This window comes from Pezoporus flaviventris, unplaced genomic scaffold, assembly GCF_033815535.1.
Source record: "Pezoporus flaviventris isolate CSIRO_AGI_PZ_B2104156 unplaced genomic scaffold, CSIRO_AGI_Pfla_v1 ptg000006l, whole genome shotgun sequence".
In the NCBI taxonomy this organism is placed as follows: Eukaryota; Metazoa; Chordata; class Aves; order Psittaciformes; family Psittacidae; genus Pezoporus; species Pezoporus flaviventris.
In genome coordinates, this window is record NW_026892554.1 from 7996289 (window position 1) to 8018315 (window position 22027).

Below are 22027 nucleotides of genomic sequence, written 5' to 3' on the forward strand. Positions count from 1 at the left end.
GAGGAAGGAAGGAGGAAAGCTTCATGATAGAGAGAAATTGCTTGCTGAAGATGTTGCTTTAGCAACACCTCAGTGCATAGGGGAGATGCTGGGTGCTTTGGAGCACCTTTGCTCACAGCTGGACAGCAAAAGGAGGTGGGTGGCAGAAGAGATGACAGCTTGCATCAGTACAAGCTTAGCTGGGAATCAAAGCACTCCCCAGCCCAGAGGAGTTCTCTCCACAACTGACAGCAAATGAAGAAGTGTTTGTGCTCAGGCTCTGCACAGGGGGAAAGAAAAACCCTCTGGCATAAAAACCATGGGGAGAATGTGAGCCACAAATATTGTCCAGCTCAGGTTTAAGTTGAGCAGGGCACATCAGATCAAACAAACCCCTTAGAGCAAAAGCTCCCCAAAGCATGCTTAATTTAAAAGGTGAACTTTGAAACTTTCCAGCCTCAAGCAAAGCCACCATTGAAGTCAGAAGTTTTCTTCAAGTGAAGTCTTGGGGACTAAACTACAAAACACACACCAAATCCAACCCTGCCTGAGGTGTCAAAGACTGGGTTTTGCCCCCCATGCATGACAAGTCTAAAAAATAGAAGGGCTTTCAGCCTGCCAGCATCCAGCTGTGGTTTGCCTTTAGTTAAGCACCCAGAGGGAATGCCTATATGTGGGGTTTGGTTTCAGCTCCAGTAAACCTGGGGCTCAGAGGTGGTGATTTGCTGTGGATTTCCAAGTGTGCACAGTTGTCACGAGTGCAATATTTCCCCCCACTGTGGTGCCTTCCATGGGAGAAGCGGCTCCAGCTGCCATCCCCAAGCATTCCTGTGAACTCTTCGGATCCTAATCAAATAGCACGAAACTCTGAGGCCAAATCCTGCTGCAAGTAACTTCTCCAACCCACCCACCATTGACAAGCCCCACAGGGCAAACACAGAGCAAAACTTAGTCCTTTGAGGTTTAAGCTCTGCTACTGCAGCGGCACCTCCTCTTGCATTGGTCGGCGCATAGATTAAAGAGATTCAAGAAAGCACAGGAGGGAAAGGCAAAAAATAAAGAGGGAGAAGCTCCCTCCCAAGCCATCAGAGTTTGTAAATCATTCTGAGATGAGGTGCTATAAGAAATGTAAAATACATAATTAACAGCATAGAAAAAACACACTATATCTAGCTTCTCCGTTCCTGTCTAATCACTGCTGCCTTCCTCCTCCCCTCTCTACAAACAGACCAGATTTAGCATGTTAATACGAAAATCAAAGGGAGATCTGGGCACATTCATTGGGTACTCCCCATCCCTCTGCCAAGTGAAGAGTAGTGATAACAGCTTGGGTGCCAGCTCACAGGACCCAGGAGGGTGCACGGCAGGGTCCACAGGAGCAGAGATCAGCCTCCCTCCTCCCTGTCTCCAGGAGCTGAGTTACATCTCCTTCTCTCATGAACTAGCAGCCAAGGGGAGAGCAGAGGTGATGCAGTACTCCCTGCCTCTGGCTGGGCCACAGTGATAGCACAGGTTAGGTTTTTAACACATTTTTTGCCAGCCTTTTACTTTTCCAGTTCTACCTGGAGCCAAGACACGCCAAAAGAATAAGCAATAGCAGGAGAGGAACATCACCAAACCTCCTGCATTACTCAGCTTGCATCTCAGACCTGATAAGAGGCCTGGGAGAACTCAAATACTGGCTGCGAACTGCATGTTGGGGATTGCTGCATCTCACCACTTGCATAGCAAGCAGTGTGGGACTCTCACAAAAAACATCCTTTTATCCAGCACTTTTATGCTCCAAATTTAGGAATACAAAACAGAGAGGACCACTTGGCCACCACCTGCTAGTCTAATGAACCCAGTTAACAACCCAGATTTATACAGGAAAGATGCAAAAGCTTTACAGAAGCCCACGATAACAAGACATCCAGCATCTAAGCCTCCTGGCTTTTATCTCCATACATCTGCCCCACCTATTGCCTTGTGTCCTGAGCTTCTCCCTGGCTCAGTGGGGAGCCAAGGAAGCAGCCCCATAGCTGGGAAACTTTTGCTGGAGGAGGAAGGGGAGGCAGGTCCTTTAACCAGCAGGTAGGAGTCATGTCCATCCCCGCACTCCCAGGCAGCTCTTGCTCATACCTGGGACCTCACACGCAGACCCAGTGAGGCAAAGCCTGGCTTTGAATGGCATTTTAAGGCAAGGGGGAAGGTGACTGGTGGGTGGCGGAGGGAAGGTGAAGGGAGGTGAAGGTGAGAGTGGAAAGTCTTCTCTGGAAGACCCTACATGTATGTTGTGATTTCTGAGACCTGAGATTCACTTTGGTTTCTGGACCATACCAAGACCCGCTCTCCTCAAAAACCTCCTTCTCTTCTTTCCTCATCCCCTTAACCTCTTCCTCCTTGCCTTCCTTCCCCTGCTCCCCCAACCCATCCCCTGACCCTCACAGAGGGCTCTGGCCGGATCGGGCACTCACACGTGTCTGGCTTGTGGCAGTTGTGACCTTGTCGGAAGTACTGGGGGTTCTCGATGACGGGAATGCGGGTCATGCCGATCACCACCGTGTCCGGGCCAGCATCCAGGGACGAGGGCGTCGTGATGCCGTGGTTGATGTGGTGGAGGGGACTGGCTGAATCCTCCTCTCCGCTGATCACTGCCACAGGACCTGCAAGGACCACGCACATTCGTCAGGCACAACAGGGGAAAGGGGAAAGGGACCCACAAGACCTGATGCCCACATCACCACTATCCCCTGGACAGGATTCTGCTTCCTAGCACGCCTGGCTGTTGTCCCACTCCCCAGTGCTAGTTTCTCCAGGCAGCTCTCAGGACAGGGAAGGCATCTCAAGTTTCCTTTCCTGGTTTCAGGGTACCAGGCTAACAACAATCCTACAGGAGATAAAGTAGCTGCAGGTGACACCACATTAGAGGCGAGTCCTGCACAAAGTCCTCTCCTAGCTGCCACAAGATACATCAGTCACTGTAGTGCCTGTTCACCTTGTCATCATAAGCTCGGCAGAATACATAACTGAGCTTAAACGGAAGAAACATCACCCCCAAAAGAAGATGTATTTCAACCCAAACCCGTATTCACACCATTTCTCTTGCACAATGTGTTGCCCATCTTGTTTTCCCTCCTCCAGTTTCATCCAGACACAGAGCTATTTCACAATACCCTCATTTTTGGCTTATGCTCTATTTTATTTTTAGACCTAACATCAGCCTTTACTATGAGCTGTCAAGGTTGGAAACCTCAGGGGACATCAGGCCTTAATACGGTATTTCCCACTTTCATCTATTCTCACCTGCCCTGCGATCCGACCTGCACGCCAACATCACACACACCTCCATCATGAGGTGAAACCTTCTAAGCCGTGCTGCAGCCATTCACGCTGCATAAGCACAGGAACCTGGGGACTGCACTGCAATCCTCCTTGAGGACCTCCCTTGTATATTCACAGAGGGAGAAAAAACACACTCAAGTAGAGATGCTCATATTCTCCTGTCTGGAGGCTACCAGATACTAAGCCAAAACAAGCCCTTCAAACCTATTCAGAGAGGCCAGTCTTTTACCTACACTGCATACAAAATGCCTCTCTCCCATCAGTAATCTACTTCTAATTACACAATTACTTTATTATGTATCAGTAGCAACAAAGAGGGGAATCTTCAAGGCATTTTGCTCTCTGGAGCTTCTGGCTCGATGGGGCGGACACTGGCTCCATGCAGTCATTCTGCTGCATTAATCTAGTCTAAAGGCTGCTCATTTCTGGAGCTTCAAGTATTGTTTGTTCTTCCAAGTGGGATATAATAAAGTTATTGTGTAATCAGCAGAGTCCTGGCAGCCATAACAGGTGCTTTAGTCACAAGGAAAAAAACCTCTCCCTTTATTGTGAATTCCTTCTGGCAGGTTCTGGCCTTTTTTGATGCTGCTCTCTGAGCCCATGTGCCTTCCAGCTTTTGAGAGGCAAAGGCAAAACTCGGCTCCTGCCGCAAGATGCCTCTGTTGGGACTTCACACACTCTATGTCTCCAAATACAGAAAGCAAACAGGCAATTTCGGTTTGAATGACTTCTGTTCTTTTGCAAGTCAATTCTGTGCATGCAAACCAGAAGGATTGGGTTTTCCATGGTGCACGTGTTCCTTTGGCTGGCTGTGGTGGGAAGGGGAGACCTCTGGATTCCAAGGTGCAGTTCATAAGCCAAATCAGAACCGGTATAGGCTGTTGTAAATAATTTGAGGACAGAGCATAGGATCTCCCTTGCAGCGGAGCAGTGCGAGAGGCTATTGAGGGCTTATTACTCTCCCTAAGCAGCCAAGATGTTGCTTCAAAGGAAGGTGCCTAATATGAGGCAGTGAGATGCGAAAGGCTTGTCTAGTGAATGAAGTGAAGCAAGTCTTCATTGTCCTGTGCTTTGAGAGCAGAAATCACACCTAGGTGCCAAGGAGTAGAGGACACTTCCTACAGAATTAGTACTGGAGGGGGATGGTTGGTTTCAGAACCAACCAAGCCAGGTTGGCACAGACCCTGCTGGGAATGTTTGGGGTTAAAATGCCCTGCCAACACTTAACCCTTGCACAGCTCATCCTCTTTTTTAAGGAGCATAGATCATGGCAGTGTCCCTACGGCACAAGAAGGTTAGAAGGACATGGCTACATCTAAAAGAGCAGGGCATGATCAAGGAGGTCGGGTACCTGTGAAACTAAGCACAGCCAGCTTGTCCAATGTTCTGATGACACTTTCCTTGCCAATAAGCAGATCTGGAGTCTAATTTTAACTACACTCCATAGATTTTTTTCCTGCAGTTCACTTCTTTGAGGGCTTTCTACATGTGTCATCCCTAGTTTCATGCCCCAAACCTTTCTAAAATCTATGGAGTAAAAGGGAACCTTGTCTAAGTCAACCAGCAAACACTGGGTCCTGTGAATGAACTCAGCTTCTTAGTCATCCATCTCAAGTTGATGCTGCCAAGATTGGCCATTTACATCTACCAATTCTCAAAAGTGTCAGAGCTGAACTTGGATGTTCCATCATCATCTCAACCCCTTTACACTTGTGCAAAAGTAGGAAATGCCAAGAATGGCCAAGGCAGTTGCAGTCCTGACACCAGAGGGATAGGACATCACATAAAGTATATCCTACCCTCGCAAAAATCAAATGACAGTTTACTGCCTCTGACTGCTTTTCCAGGTCTTCAGAAACACCCAAAATCAATCCCAGTCTTAAGTGTCCTATGGAACACACCAGATGGACACAACACCCTAGCTTTCCAGTTTTCAGAAACGTTTCTGATGACAGGCACTGAGCTGGCATGGACTGTAACATAACATCCAGCCTATTAACCCCAATACCCTTTACAGGATATAACTGTATTGAAGGCATAATTTACAGTTGAGGGCTTCTCCAAGTTTCTCCTATTAATTTTTGGGATGGGGGGAAGGGGTAGATATCTGGACAACATTAACTGCAGCAACACAGTCATGGCTCTTTATTCTTTCCTTCCTATCTCTTCTGGCTTGTCACAGTTGAGTTCCAATTCCATCTAAGCCTATGGCCACTTTGTTGTCCCTCTTAGACTCAGGCAAGTGTTGGGCTCACTGTGCAAGACTGAGACAGACTACTAAAACATCACTGATATCAAGCAGTCAATGAACACTTGTATAGGTTTGATTATTGCTCTGACACTCAAAACATATACTGCCATGATATAAAGCAGCTATCTAAACTTTGACTTTTTTAATCTACCTTGGGAATGGCATGTATTTTTGCTGTTAAGTAGGTAAAGAGGTTGAGTTTTCCGATGCATAATGTTGATGAATGGCTTTATTTGGAAGAATTCTCACCAGCTTCAGCAACGCATTTTCCAGATAAGGTTAAACAAAAAATGGATTAAAAAGAAAAGAAGTGCAGATTTTAAGACTTAGGTTTACCTCCCACTAGACAGAGAAATGGGCAGAGTTTTGTACTATAAAAATGTAGAATAGTCTTCAAGGTAGCCTGGGGTAACTCCAATTGACATCCTATGATCTTAAAACACAGTATTTTGTATTTTGAAACTCCTCTGAAACTTAAAATCTAAACAGAGATGCAGTAGCTGTTTTTGTGAATAACTCAGCCTGTGTTATGGACAAACATATTGTGGATGCTAATCATAAAAAGTCTGCATGTTAATACCTTAAGAAGCCATTCTATATGCTGAGCATTGAACATTTATACTCTGACAGGCTTTCAATGGCTCTCCTATCCAAGCAGGGCCCTCACCAGCCAGCAGCATCCACACTGTCTGCCAGGACAGAGTTTAACTGTTCTCCATGCTAACCCCATGCAGTTTTCCTGCCAGGGAAGCAATGTCAGCAGCAGCAATGGAGCCACAGAGCCACAGGGAAAGGCTGGGGAGAAGACATTAGGGCTGCCTAGGACTATGCCTGGGTGAAGAGATGGTCAGCCCCTGCTCCATTACAGCCACTGCCAACCTGCCCCTTTGCAACACCAGTGGGAGAGTCAACCACAAGGAGCAGAAAATCTGGATCAAAGTGAATCTGATGTTAACCAAAAAGCAGTGAAGTAGCTTGAAAACGTTGCTTTTGAAAACATCACAAGGAGCAATGATGTTCTCCCTCCTACATCTCCTCTATAGCCAGCTCCTCTTTCCCAAGTAAGACCCCTCATACAAATACCACCATTCCCAACCTCATCTCCACCCTCTTTTCTCCCCAGCCTCCTGGTCAGCCTGCCCAACCATCCATCCATCCATCCACCTATCCAGCCATCAATCCATCCCAGCAATGTTCCAGTTCTTCTTGCTTTGCATCCACCCTGATATTATCACCTCCACAAATACTTTGCAAATACTTCTCCAGATTACCCCAAAATCTCTGCTTTTCATAAACTCTCCTATCCCTCTCTATTCAGCACTCTTCCCTGTAACTAAACTGGAGTTTGACTTGATGTTTGTCCTCATCTCCTTGTTCATCTGGAAGCTCTAAGAAATAGGATATACATTTTAGTCCATGTCTGTGAATTGCCTGGTTTGTTCACGGTGTTACGCAGACAACTTGTTACTTAAGAAAAATAAAGCAAATAGTAATAAATAGCTTAGGGAGCTCCTGTTTGCACGATCATATCATAATGGTAAATTATTTATCAAGGCTAAATGCTGTACTTTCTGATAAAACATAGGCTCAGGAATATAGGGTACTTTATAAATAACCACAGATTGGAGAGGATAACGGTCATTACAGACATCCATAACATAACGAATACTCCGAGGCAGACAGGTGAAGAAACAACAAAAACTCCAGCTTCCTATCACAGTAACCTCTCCAGAGCAACAAAAGTGACTGAAGGTGCAGAAACCATGACCTTCAAAAGAAAACTGAAATAATTATGCTTTGTGTTGAGAGGAGAAGACTGCAGGGACACATGATAACAGCCTTCAAATATGTAAAAGGTTGCAGCAAAGAGAAATATAATAGCTGTTCTCCATGTCCACTGGGGATAAAAGAAGAAATAATAGGTTTAAATTGCACTGAGGGAGATTAGGGCTTGAATGTTTTCTCCAATGCCCAGCAGTACAGATGGCTGAGCACTGGAACAGATAACCCAGGAATGCTGCAGGGGCTCAGCCACTGGGAAGGGAAAGGTTAAAGAAACTTTCTTCAAGGACAGTTTAGTGCTCCCAGGCTGCAGCACTTTTCTCCTCTGCAAGGAATACTCATCCCTTTTTGATGCTTCCACAGAAACCCCAAGGAGGGACCTAGCCAGTGCTGCAGCACTGAGGCATCAGGGGTGCAGGACCGGATCAGGATGGGGCAATAGTGTCTCCAATATGGTTTCAGAAAGAACAACCCCAGCCACATCCCAGGCCACATGCTCAGGATAGAAACTGAGTTTGCTGAAGCAGACAGCAATGAGTGCTCCAGGTTGCAGGGCAATCCCCCATTCTGTCCCCATGCCTCCAGGAGCTGCTGCTCAGAACATCATTTTTTGATCAGAACGGTCACTGCAAAAGCTAATTGTGCCATCCGCATCTGCCTGTGTAGTATAAAGGAGACATATAATTAACCTACTTAATTAGGAACTGTATCTGACCCATAACCAGAAAAGAAAAAGCTTTCCTAGTAAAGTGGGTCACCACGAATTGTATAGCAAGCACTGAAAACAGACCTCATTAAACTCCAATGTATAGCATATATCAAATCCCCTCCTCCTTTGACTTCAGATCTCTGTTGGCACTTCCATATTTCCCTGATCTTAATCTTAAATGCTGTTCTTCAAAAGGCTGTACCACCAACTGGCGAGCAGATTATTCCAAGGCTGGATGTCTCAGCTTTACAACTCAGAGCTCTACATATGCCCATACACATTTATTTTTAGAGCAGGTAGAAAACGAACCCCCAAACTACCAGGAAAACAAACAAATTGAAAGCAAAAACAGGTTTAAAAATATTCCAGCCTTTTGCTGGAGCTGGAATCAAACCACCCCCCAGGGCTGATCTCTGCACCAGTGAGGGAGGGAACTGAAACTCATGAAACAATAAGCCAACGCACAACAAATACAATTAAAACCCCAGCCGTGCTCAGAGCAAGATTACATTTACTGTCTCATAAAGAGAGCCTCGTGCTGTCAGGCAAACAAAAGGAAATCAATTTCTTAATTTTTATTGGCAGATGTGGGCTCAGGGCCAAGTCAGTTCTTGGTGCCTATGCAGGACATGCCTGGAGCCAGACTGCCGTGGGCTCCAGCCTGTCCCCTGCCCTCCTGCAATGGGAAGCAGCCTCTTCTCTTCACCCTTGGGGTCTCTGATCCCAACCACAGGATGGTTCATCATGTGGTGCCTCTTTCCCTGAGCTGCAGCAGACCCCTTGCTTGTATAAAACACTGGGCTTTAACCAGAGAACCCCCTAATTCCAGCTCTGTGCACTTGCCATCATGTCTACCAGCTCCAAGCAGCTTTTCCCACAATCATGCAGCTCAATTCTGTCTCATGCCCCAGACTCTCCCTGGGTTATCCCCGCATAACCCCTGCAAACATCACAGGAGCTGAAGGCATCACTGCAGAGACTGGCCCATATAGCATGGCTCCTGCTTGAACCACATTGTGGCCTGCTGCAGAGCCTGCAAAGGTGCCAACCCCTCCTCTGCCATTGCCCATGGGGCACAGACTCTGCCACCAGCTCTCTAAGGAAACATCATGTACACAAAGTCATTGAGCTTTGCAGATGAAGACTCCAAGAACACCAATTTGAGCTCTCAAAGGGGTCTACTTGAAATGCTTAGCTTCTAGTAACAAAGGCAAATGGTCAAGCAACAATCCATTTTCCCCTCTCCTGAATGAAATTATCTCAACGATCTCTAGGATGTGAAGATCCCACTGAATGTTAAGGTGAAAGGGAGCAAAGGACAGACCCAGGGGACCTGCACCTCCCCACTGCTTGGATGGACACGTGGCTTTTCCCCTAACCTGCTGCCACCTTCCACCCTCTTATAATCGCAGGTGCACTATTGCATAGAGAAAGGCTATTGGATCTGTTGTCAGTGGGAGATCCCTAAAAAGTGACCCTAAAAGCACTTTTTTTCCTGATGAAACAGCCTGCAAAAATACTGCTGTTTACAGAAGCCCCTTTCCCTCTTTACATATTGACATTTCCTTCTCTCTCTTATTGTTTCAGGTGTTTGCAAGGTGAAAAGGCAGCTTTTGCTGCAAAAGGGAATGCATTAGGGCAGAGGGGTTGTGGCACCCTGAACATCTTCCCTTTGCCCATTCCAGCCTCCACTCACCCTGGCAGTATGGAGCATCACTCAAAATCCATCAAGGGTAAAGGATCCCCAAACCTCATTCACTCCTCTCATGTCCTTTCTCCACCTTTCTTAGACACAAATCCTATAAGCACTCAATCTCAGGAATGGAAGCATTAAGATCAAATCATATAAAAAATAAAGTCAACGCATGTGACAGCAGAAATGCATAAAACCAGCAGAACAAGCCACAGAAAACGTTTACAGATGAGACAATCTGATAATTAAAAAGGGAGGGATATGACAAGCCAGGGCCATGCCTGACAGCAAAGCCAGCACCTGCAGGAAGACAAAGCAGGAATTTTCACATCTAGGCTTAAAGCACCAGGCCCAGCAGGTACCAAACCAACTCAGAAAGCATATAACCAGGAAAGGGACTGCAAACAGGGCATGGGGGTAACCAGGAGGATACTTCAGATCCTGCACTGCAAGTAGCTGCTGACTTTCAGTATTGACAAGCCAAAACCTTCCTCCATGTGCTAGCAGATAAGACACTGTGAAGCTGCTTCATTTGCCAACAGGAAAAGGTTTTGACTGCTGAGGTCAGGTGAAACTAGCTAATGGTGCAGGCAACAGGAGGGGAAGAAAAGTGTGTTTTATTCGATTATAACTGCAGGGAGTAAGACAGTATTTTGTCTAGTGATGCTGGTGCTGGCATTCAGACCAACCCCAGTCACCTTCCACCACTTGCTGGCCACAAGCTAATTTTTCCCATTGCTGGGCATGCATGCTCCCTGTGCAAAGTGAGAAACCAGCTGGGGTCCAACACATCCATCTTCGCAGAGAAACCTCCCAAGATAGCATCTTGGCACGGCAGAGCCAGCACCAGCAGCTCCCAGAGCAAAGAAACACATACCAGAGTGAGGCAGGAGTGAGCAGAAGCACCCAAGGGATGTGGCATCTGTGCACAGCCCAACTCTCTGCATGGCCCCACTGCAGCCTTCCTGCCCCAGCCCCAAGGTTAAGACTCAGAAAGGGATTATGGGGCAACGTAGGTGGCTGTTGGGTACCAGATCGCAAGAGGACACCAAAAAGTGGTCCCTGCTGCTTTATCTCCTATTCACAGGGTGGTGATTTCCATCCCTCTTTACAGGACTGGCTCCATTTGAAGCCAAAACCTTCTTCCATGAGGTCTCCATCATCCCACTGCACACAGCCCTCAGCTCCAGAGCTGCGCACCATCCTGCCTGCCCCTAATCCTTTGCTTGATGCCATTTACTTTTTTCCCCCCTTTATTCCTCTTGACTAGAGGTTTACCTCTTGTTGTTTTCCAAATAAAGTCAACTCAGGGGCACCTTGAACTCTGGAGTGGCACAAGTTTTACGAGGCAAGAGCTGGGTAAAGGCCTCAGCAGCACCTATTAATCTCTTGTCTTACTCATCTTACACACCATAAAAATGATATAAGCATTTCATTCAAACAGCGCTGTAGAGGGAGTGGGGAAGAGCATGGGGCCAATTGATTTCCAGTATGTCTGCTCTTTACCTGCAGGTATAAATACAACAGCAAAATCAATCAGAATAACATCACATCAGCCTTCTAATCTCTTCTGTTCTCAAGATGCACTTTATATACTGCAGTGTTTCCTACAGCTTGTCTACAGGAGGTCCCTGCACCTCAGCACCCCCCGATTGTCCATGCACAGACATGTCTTTGCTCTCCCTCCAGTGAAAAGCTTCAGGATCTGCAGATCCAAACCACAGCTCTTCCCTGCTCCATGTGGGAGGTGCCAAGAGGTCTCCCAAAGCAACATACCTCATCGCATAAGAGCAGCACTAACATATGCTTGTCAAGCCCTGGGTTACGTTAGCCCTTGCTAGAAGGGATGCACTTGTTCCCTCAACCCCTTCCCAAGTGGATGACAGCTTGCTCAGGTTGATGGACATCCAGGCATGCTCAGATCTGCTGCCAAGCACATCGAGGGAACAGTCACACTAATATAGATATATGGGCAGGGCAGCAGCAGCATCTGCTTTCTGCACGCCCTTAGGACCCCATGGCTGCCCTTCACCTATGGGCTCACCCATGGCTCTGATGGCATTTCACCTCCTCCTGAGCATGCAGCACCCAGAGGCTAAGTAACCTTATACAAAGCTCAAGCCTGGAGCAGAGCTGCCTGCTCCTCATGCGTTTCCTTCCTATGTTTCCAATTTATCATAGCCCATGGCTTTTACCCTCTCTCCTGATCCCCAGTCACTGCAGAGTGAGACCGTGACAAAGGAAAACAGCAAGAACCACTGAAGGTCTCAGAGGCAACAGGTAGGACCACTGCTGCCTTTCTGCCCAAGAGTTTTCCTGACCTTTACCGAGACTGGTGCCCAGCACTGCTTAATAAACACCATCAATGGGGAGAAATCCCTGCCAGCAGCAACTCTGCAGCACAAACCAGAGCAGCAGCACATACTTCCCACTAGCCAGGACCAGCATATGCTGAGGGCAAGCGCTGGGCATGTTTCTCATTAGCTCATTGCCCAGTCACTTCTGTCCCCCTTCCATCGCTCCCCTTCCCATACTTTTACCACCACAAAATCAGTCTTGGGTCGTCCTGATCTACTTGGAAAGCTTAGCCACCATGAAATCAAATCGCTTGTCCTCTGGCTCCAATCTCTTATTGAAACTAGTGCCAATGGAAGTGTCACTATCAATTTCATAATGTTATTGGATAGACATAAAACTGGGCCAAGTCCCATATTCCTGACGAACTATCAAAGGAGTGGGGATTATGGGTAAGGAGACAGGCAGCCCTGGCAGGAAAGGCAAAGGCTCCGGATCAATTAGCCTGACGAGGCTATCTTCCAGCCGCATCACTTCATGCTGACACCAGCACCTTCTCCCCAGGGCTCAGCTGCCCCTCTGCAAAGAAGGTTTATTTTCCTCAGCAGTAACCGGCTGTGCATCCCCTCTCCAAATATCCAGTTTAGGAGACTCCCAGGACAATGAGGGATTGTGCTGTCATTACAGGACATTAATTTTCATTGAATAGTCTGTCAAGATAAAAAATAATCACATGCAAAAAAAAATAAACGCCTGCATTGCTCAGAGGTTTCAAACTGAAGGAGCTCTCAAAATGTAAAGTACCTGGCACAGCACAAGGCTTGCCTTTGCTCTGTGTTTTTCTTCTTGGTTTTCTTTCAAGATCCTGCTTGGATCATGAAACTGAACTAGTCAGTACCACAATCTGCTTCTTATGCAGTAACTAATAGTGCTTGTAATTTTTCAAGAAAAACAGTTTCCAGTTGTTGCTTTTTGGGGGCCAGCTTTTGACCTTTCTGTTTTTAAATGGAATTTTTATGAAACCATCAAGCACTACTATTGAGGCTGCAGATGTCAATGGACTGGGTTCACTTCCAGCAGATACCCTTGTGCCCAGTCCCTGCCAGCAAGGAAGTGACTGCATTCACTCAGGGTGCAAAGCTGTAGACCTAAACTTAGAATCAGTGATGTTTACTTTCAGGCCAAAAGATAAAGCCTTACATGGTCAAATATAATCAGTCCTTGCAGGCATAGTTTGGCTGGGTTCATGCATGAGGGCAATGAAAATATAAAACTTCTTTTTCCCCTCCACAGCCCTCCTTCAGATGATCTCCAGCAGCAGTATCAGTCTCTCAGATTTATTCTATCCCAAGATAAATAATGTGTTGCTTGCAGAACCAAAATGTATTTAACTTGTATAATGGTTTAAATCCTGAATCGGCTCCTGCAATATTATGAGACTCTTCTGGAATATGAAGTTGATGTTACAAAGATCCACAAACAAACAAACAAATCTGTATTCCTTTATGCTGAGCAATTGGGAGAGGATACAAGCCCAGGGCTTGAGCATCCTTGGTGCTCCCCATCCCATGATGGCCACATCGATAACAGCGCTGAGGGTGTTGAGATTTGCTGCAAGTCCCAGGACCAACATTTGCTGAAGTGAAAATCACACAGAAATGAGGTTTTGCAGGTTTCCAAGAAACCTTTGTACACTTACAGGGTAGGGGAAAGCTCTTGACGGTTTCCAGGCAGAACTAATTGGAAAGGGATTAATGCTTTCTGACTCTACTAATACCAATTGCAGCATCAATACACTGGTGTTTTCCAGGATGTCATGCCTTACTCCAAAATTTATAGTCCTTGTCATAAAGGTGATGGTTTTGCTTAAAAGTCATAGAAGTGGCCCCCAGAGAAAGGCTCCAAAATTACAGTTTTCTCAGAGCTTACAGATCATTTTCAAAGAGAATTGATGGTCTGGGGTTTCCACCCGCCTTGCTGGAACCCTCATCGACTTTGAGAGGGGTCCTGTGAGCAGAGATAAAGCAAGCAGGAGATAAGAGATTGGGAGATGCAGAGGGGGACAGAAACCAACTCCCCACTTGGAGAACTTGCTGCATTGCTGATCCACCAGCCCAAACAACTCCTTTAATAAATTAGAGAGCTATTCATTGAAATGGCTTCCTCTGTCCCCACGCTGCCAGTTAATCTGTAATTCAGATAGATCAGTCAGAAGGCAGCAGTCCAGCATATAAAATGATTAATTCCTCCAAGGCCTGGGGAAATTTCCTTTTCTAAACAGCATAGCGCACTACCCTCCTCACCCATGAGCTCCAGGCATGGACGTGGCTCCCATCAGAGGTCAGTGAGGAACACTGCTTGCATTTCAATACAGGTGCTAGTATATGCATTGCTCGTTACTGCATTGATGGATTGGCAGTCCCAGGATGAGGGCTGTGCCACAGCCCTTGCAAGGAGCTTGTTTCACACCTCGCAACACAAATGCTATTCAAAACAAGAGGTTTTATGCAGCAAGAGGGTAAATCATCAATTAAAGAGAACAGGCCGGTCTGCAGAGATGCAGCATCTACCAATTCCTGTTGAGAAACAAGCAGCTGGTGCCCAACACGAGTGTGGAGGTTGGGGCAGAGCACGTCTCATCTGCCGACTGTCCCAAGGGGAACCACTCCAGATCCACCTCTGCCCTTTACAACGTCAGGAGTTAACCAGGACACTGGCCTTTGGCTCTAAGGCATCAGTGAAACAGAGCAGTTGCAGAAAAGAAATGAAAGGTGGCAGATAACCAGATGGACACGCTGCAGTGGGCGGTTGGGGAATAGGGACAAGGCATGTGAAGCTCCACGTGAGACTAGAGGTACCTGAACATGATGCCAGCCCTGGAGGCAGCAGGATCAAAGCAAACATCTTCCAACAGCCAGGAGAGAGGTACAAAGAAAGGGAAAACTCTACTAAAAAGGACTCCTGAAATGATGCAAGAGAATTGGGCATCAAAAGAGTCACTCCAGGCTCAGATGACACAAACAATCGCCTGATTACTCCACAATATGAAGGGACATTAAGGTGGACCTTCAGAGTCTCTTTTTGATTTCTGCTGATTCTTGCAGCTTCAGACACCAGTTTTCAAAGCATGAAAGTGTAAGTGCCATCACCAGCCTAATCCCTGTTTCTCTACACATATTCCACTTCCTACCCCTAAGCTACTTCTTCAGCATCCCGAAGGCAGGTGGGAGGAAAGCTGCCTCATGCTAGCCTGTGATCCACGAGGGCAGAGAAACATGAGGAGTTTGGCATTTACCTCCATGACTAAGTGCTATCCCCTGCTCCACACCCCATGCCCCCAAAACACATTCCTTGCTTGGTGGCTTTGTAGCTCATGACAAGTGACACCATAACACATCCATGCTGGGAAGCCAGACCTGAAGACACGTGGAGCTCAAGCAACTTCTCCATCTGCACCATGGAGGGAGCAGGAGGGAGTGAGTGGGATAAGCATCATCCTCACCCCCATGGTGATGAGAGGGAAAGGAAAAAAGGAAAAGTGAGCTCGCACAAGGCTGGTGGCTTTCTGGCTGGGAGTAGCATTTGTCTGCTGAGCATCACACCAAGTGCCCTGTGCACAAAGCCCACTTTAGGCTGCCAACGCATCTTGCAGCAGACCCTGCCAAACCCACTCCCAAATTCACCTGGACGCACCCATCAGGCTGGTAGCACCCTACAGCTCACAGATCAAGTGTGCAGGCAGCACAAGCATGCAACAGGAAAGCGGCATGCGGCAGGGAGAGCTGCAGTGGTGGAGACAGTTGGACCACAACCAAGCCCCTTTCCAGAAAGTAGTTATCAAGTCTTTGCAGAAGTAGTGGAATGGAGCCACTTTTCATCCTACCTCTCAAGGAAATCATCGCTGCTGTTCTGCAGACACAATTATGTCTCCAGAGCCTTTTAACTGCAGCTCTTTAGGGCTGAGTGGGTTGATAGAAATCTATTCACAGAGCTGACATCGCTTGGCTGGGTAGGGACACTGCCACTGAGTCTAAGGCTGGGGAAGGATCACAAAACAAGACTGGTGATGGGGGACATATTAGACAATGCCCCCTCCTGGAGGGCCCTCCTCTACTCTCTTGACGGTATAAAACAAAGATCAGGCCAATTTTTCATCTTATTCTTCTAAACATCCTTTTAAACCAAATAATAATAGATGGGGGCTGCCTGCTTTCCTCTGGTTTTGTGCTCGCTCTCTAGAGGGGACCACCACTCAGAGAAGGGTGGCTGCACATGCATGTCAGCCACAGCAGGGCAATGCAGAGTGACATAAGGCATCTCATCCCCAACACCCCCGCTCTCCAGGTAACCCTAAGCAATTCTTAAGCAATGCTAGGATCTGAGCACTGAGCAAATGAGAGCACAAGAACACGGCTTGGCCATCAGCCCCTTGGACACTGTGCCAGATCTGTGCCCGGAGCAGAGGGATGCAGGAAGCTCTTACTGTGGGACCCTTGAACTGCCTCGCAGAGCCTTTTCTGGGCTTGGCAGAGCCAGCTGGGGGCTGCTTTATCATATCTGCCATCTGCTTGTTTGCTTTGCCATCCTCTGCTCCTCCTGGCTACGCTCAAAGACTCCTACCTGTTCTCCAAAATCTTTGCTGGGTCTCAGTAAACAAACCACAGGCAGGGAGGAAAATGGGGAGGAGGAAGGCAGGGGATGGGGGGGAGAGAATAAAAATTTAATTAAAGACACTTTTGCTTCAGGGCCTCTGAAAATTACAAATTCATAAATCTCTTGGTAAATGCCCTGAGCGGTTGCTATGCCAGGCTGCCTACCAGTCCCACCAGGAGGGCCATAAAACGCAAGCATACAGCTCAGTGGCTCCCTCCCTCCAGCTCCACTCCAGCACTGGCCAACCTTGAGCAGCCTATCAAGCCCCTGACAAGTGTTTCTGCAACCAGGAGCTATCAATCTGCAGCCCCATTAGCGGCACAGTGCAGGGAGCTGCTTGTTCTGTTTGCAGCCGTGACACAATGAAAGGTGGGATGTGGGGGAGAAGCCATGGCAAGATGGGACCAGAAGATCCCTAGGACATATTGCTGGAAACAGTGAGTTCTTCAAAAGCATATTTTCTAATGAGAATGGCTAAAAAACAACATAAATCAAGAGGTGGATCCAGAGGGACTTTTGAGAGCGCTATGGAGATAATCCATCTTCTGATAATTCCCCTATGAACCAGCCCACTGTTTTGTTCTGTACCCGAGAGGAATCTTCACCAGGGGATGCACGGATGCCATCCAGCCCCAATGTACTTCTCATAATGACAAAGATAGAGAGCATCTTCCACCAAACAGCGGCAAGAACAGGCTGTTTCACCACACACATCACTCAGCATTCAGTGAGGAACAGACTGAACGTCCGGCGCATGGGGGTGTTGCACACTTCTGCTATATTTAACAGAGCTCTCAGTACAGTCTCTGGCAGTGCTATGAACCAACATGTCTTTGCCAGTAGCCTGTCATAGGAAGGCTTGGAAAAGGGGAATCTGGAGTATTTTTTACCCTTTACTCTCAATCGGTCACAATTTAAGGTGGGACTAGAGCCTGTTCTCAGTAGCATGGTCAAATCTTGGCCCTTCTGTGACAAGCAGGTGGTTGGTAAAGCGGTAACAAAATCTTGCTGGCTTTCCTTTAAAGTGGGCATCAGTGGGTGAGAATTGAAAGTTTCTTGTAAGGAGATTGGTACATAATGAATTCATTTGCTGAGCTGTATCCCCGGCTAAATTGCAACCAGAAAAATAAAGAGAAGCTTTCAGAATCACTCAAGCCACTGTGGGCTACACTTTGAACCATATATCAGCTATTGACCCGTCTAGTAACACCTATTTTCCAAGCGATTGAGTCAAGTGGGATAGACCAGTGTTGGTTAGAGCAGGAAGCCAGGGCAGATAAAGTAAAAAGTCATCCACCAGAAAGGAGAAGACAGAACTGCTCTGAAGAAGCATCACCTACACCAACTTTTGCCATTTCTAGAGCCAAGCTGAACACCCAAATCTTTCTAGGAAACCACAAGAATTTCACAGTCCTCCCTTTAAGCAAATACTGTGCTTCTGATTCAGGTCATGAGCAGAAGCGTAAGAGCTGAAACCTGAGGCAGGAGTATCTGTAATGGGAAAGCTTTGGGAGGCAGCCAGTTCCCCAAACCTTCCCAGCCAAATCCTCCAAAGCACGGTTTGAAACACCCAGGACAAATATAGACTACTCGAATCAAGCCTACAAAGGAAGGATGTCAACAGTCCACTCCGAGATATTGTTTTGTGCTTCTAGACCATCTGTTGAAGGGTGAAACCCCACTATGCAGAGGAGGGAGCACAACAGATGCCATCACTACCCACGGGTACCTGAGCACTGGAGGGGTGCAAGTGGCCATTGAGACTGGTTTCCCCACAGCTCTGCCCTACTCATCCTGCTGGATCAGGAACCCACAGGAGCAAAACTGGAGGTAGGTCCGAGTCAGGCTGTTTTCAATGATGGATTTGCCTGACTTTATTTAGCTCTCTCTCCAAGGCTGCCTTCCAAATCAGGGATGCAACACTTAGAAAGCTGCAGAGTATGGAGAGCAGAAATCAAGCCTCCCTGAGAAAAAGCAGCAGCTTACTGTGCAAATCACTGCACTAACAGGAGCATCAGTGAAAGGGACAAACAGGCCAGAGCAGGATCAGAGCAATATAAGTAGTGTGCATCTCTCCTATTCTACAAAAGCATCCTGACATCATCCATGTCTATGGACTATTTATGCACCCATGTGCCAACAGAAGTATTTGCAGTATCCAAATATTTATCCACTTATGTATCTAAGCAGTGTCTCATTTTATAAATAAAGTTAACAACATTTGTCTCTATTTTAAGACAATGGTCCTTCTGTTTTCCTCAAAATTCCCAAAGTAGGGCAGTTCCCAGGGGATATGGCTCCTTCCTACCATTTCTTCATTGCAATTCAGGGAGGATGGCATGGAGGCAGTGAAACGGGATGGAGATAGAATGTGTGCCCACAATGGCTGGGGGAAGGTGGGCAGGCAGGCAGAAGGATGCATCCCTGCATGTGTAGGGATGCATGTGACAGCAGGCATGCAGGCAGGGTTCAAGCTTAAAAGTGGAGAATATGCTGCCACAGGGTATTTCTTTTTCAGTGTAAGGCAGGTTGGCAGCTGACCCAGCTTTCTCCTTCTACCTGCCTAGTTGAATCTCCCTCTTTCCATGGCACTTTGCACGCAGGAATGCGCAAACCTGGCAATGCTCTGCTTTTACTCACTCTCAGATAACTTTGCTGGGGATGGCCATGCCTGGTACCTCTCAAGGTTGAGACCCTGTTTTAATTACAGGCATTAAAGCACTACGTACCATCACTCCTTAAGTGGACATAAAGGCAAACCCTTAAGCAGCAGCATAGACTGACCCTTTCACCAGCACAAACAATGAGCATCCTCAGACCCCACAGACAGCAGAGGTCATGCTCAGCTCCACATTCCCCATGCTGCTTTACTTATGGCATTGTCTTCTGCTTTATCCTTCCTTTTTTTTTCCCCTTGAAGAGTGAAAATGCGAACAAGAGTTTATGAATTATCCATTCTTGATTGATTTTGCTGAGAAAAACCCATAAAACAATCACACAACAGAGGAGAAGAATAATTTAGCATTTCAAGCGGGGAACGGTGGTGCTGCTGAGACAGCTGTATGGAGGCAGAGCACCTGAGCCACCAGTGGTATCTCCCCACTTCAGCCTCTTCCTTTTGCCCTTTGAAGACACAAGCAAAACCATACTCTTTTCTAGCAGCTGCTTTAAAACACAGAAACCTGTATTTCCATTAGCAGGACAGTCCCCTTCCAACAGAGTTACCTGATAGTACACACACATGAATGCAGCTCCATGCACACAGGATTCCACAGAGAAGATCCTGCGGTGTGATAGTCCAGGAATGACTCACAACCTGGCAGCTTACCTGCAGCAGAGCAAGACTTCTGCATAAAAGACTACAAGTTCCATCCCAAAAGCTGCAGCACAAGCTAAGAGAGGCTGTCAAGAGCAGGTCTGTTGAATCAGTCTACATCAACAACTTGCTGATGATGGTTCACACAACCGCAGTCTTCCCCTTCATGCTTAGCTGCGTACTAGCAGATAATTTAAAGATCTTTTCCACCTGTAGACTCCTTAAGAAAATGTTCTGCCAAGTGTTCACAGCTCTGGAGTTTCTTCAGCAATTCATGCAAACTCTGTTTTCTATGTGAGAAATTATAGTCTTTCCCCAAAAATGAGTGATAACAGCACCCCACCATCTACTAAAAGGCTGCACATGTCACAGTTCAACTGTTCCATCAAGACTACAAATGACACCATACAGTGTTCTTCAGCCATACACACAGCTTTTAGCTTCTGCTTATGAAATTAGCACAATATTGTAGCTAAAATGCCTTCCAGGGTAGCTAATGAAACCGTCCAGTGATAACCTGCTAGGTCAGTGGCAGGAGAAAGCAAAACAAACCACCCCAAATCCCTCAAAGAGCTGGTATCTGGGCACTGAGGCGCTCCAGTGCCAGCATCTCTCTATCGTGGCAGACTTCAGAAAGTTACCCTTGTCTGGAAGCAATGATTTAAAGGAGATGAAGAACAACACACCTACCAAATGCTTTACTCTCTGACATAACTAAAGGAGCCCCACAAGAGCTCAAGGATCCTGTTGCACCTTCTGCTCATAAACCATTGCCTTTCCCAAGTCCCTCTTAAGTACCTTGCTGACTTCAGAGCACAGCAGACCACCGGCTGAAACCCAGCACTAGGCTAGATGCTAAATGAGCAATGCACAAAGCTATTACTTGTGTCTTCAGCCAGCACCAGTTGGTGCTGGTTACAGCAGCAACAGCAGTGGGTTTTGATATGCTTTGGAGTTTTTTGGATACATTCATTTGTTCCCATCCCTTCTGTTCCATAACCTTTGGCCACAAGAGCCCACTGTGCTAAACAGACAAACAAGTCCAATACCTGGATTAAGGTATATATATTTTTCATATATATATATATATATATATTAGGAATAGGGGAATATTATTTGGTTGGCAGTGAAAGCATTTGTGCACGTGTCTATCAGCACTGGATTTCAAACCATCTGGGTTATTGCTTGGGTTTAATTGTGAAGAAAAGAGCATTTTCCATGCTGTCTAAACCTGGCTTACTTCTCCCTCTGCCTTTTACACAGAGTGGTTTCATTTTTGACCACACAGCAGAAAAAAAAAAATAATTATTTAGAAATAAGTAAGATGCTGAAAGAGGTGGCGATTCATGGATGGGAAATCATATTCCTTCACTGCCGCAGTAATGATCTGATTAAGATCCAATCCTATCACATCCTTCATGTGCTAAGTCATCTTTACAGAGCTGAAGTCGCCTGAGGGTGAGGGATGGAGGGAGGAGGTGTGCAGAAGGCTCCGATACAACATGGTACAGAAAGGATTGCGCATTTACCCTCTGGCCACCTTACAAAATGAGAAATTTCCTTGGGCACCAAAACACCTTTTCTGGGGATTTTGGCAGCAATGTCTTTTTAAAACTACAGTTTCATCCCTCTGAGATAATTTATGTGCATATCTGGATCCTCTGCAGGAGCTGGAAATCCAGCCATCCTTTTCACTCTGTTATTTCCCCTCTCTCCCCCAGACTTACCACCTTCCTCGCAAATCTGCCTTTCAATTCTCTCTCTTACTCCGGTTTCCAAACTGCGTAGGAAACTACAAAGTATGCCAGCACTGCTCTACCAAGCCCTATTCCGGCTGTTTCTGGCTAAATTTTGAGGATATAGTCAGAGTATCTGATTTCTTTTCCCTTTTTTCCCCCTAATCCCCCACTGCCTGCATTTGCTTGGACAGAAACCTCAGCCATGGACTCCCATGGATGTGGGCTACCAGGAAGGCTCCATCCCTTCCCCACCCCACCCCAGCAGGGCAGGAATTTCATCACACAA

The 22027-nt window shown here is 46.8% G+C and overlaps 1 protein-coding gene across 5 annotated transcripts in view; it reads right to left on the bottom strand.

Moving 5' to 3' along the window:
* NTRK3 (neurotrophic receptor tyrosine kinase 3) overlaps window positions 1-22027 on the bottom strand; it is a 207561-nt gene that overhangs the window by 94113 nt on the left and 91421 nt on the right. For all 5 annotated transcript variants that reach the window (XM_061446762.1, XM_061446764.1, XM_061446761.1 and 2 more), the window contains one exon: window positions 2436-2624. In XM_061446762.1, coding sequence (XP_061302746.1) covers window positions 2436-2624 — 189 coding nt within the window. The remainder of the gene's footprint in view (window positions 1-2435; window positions 2625-22027) is intronic.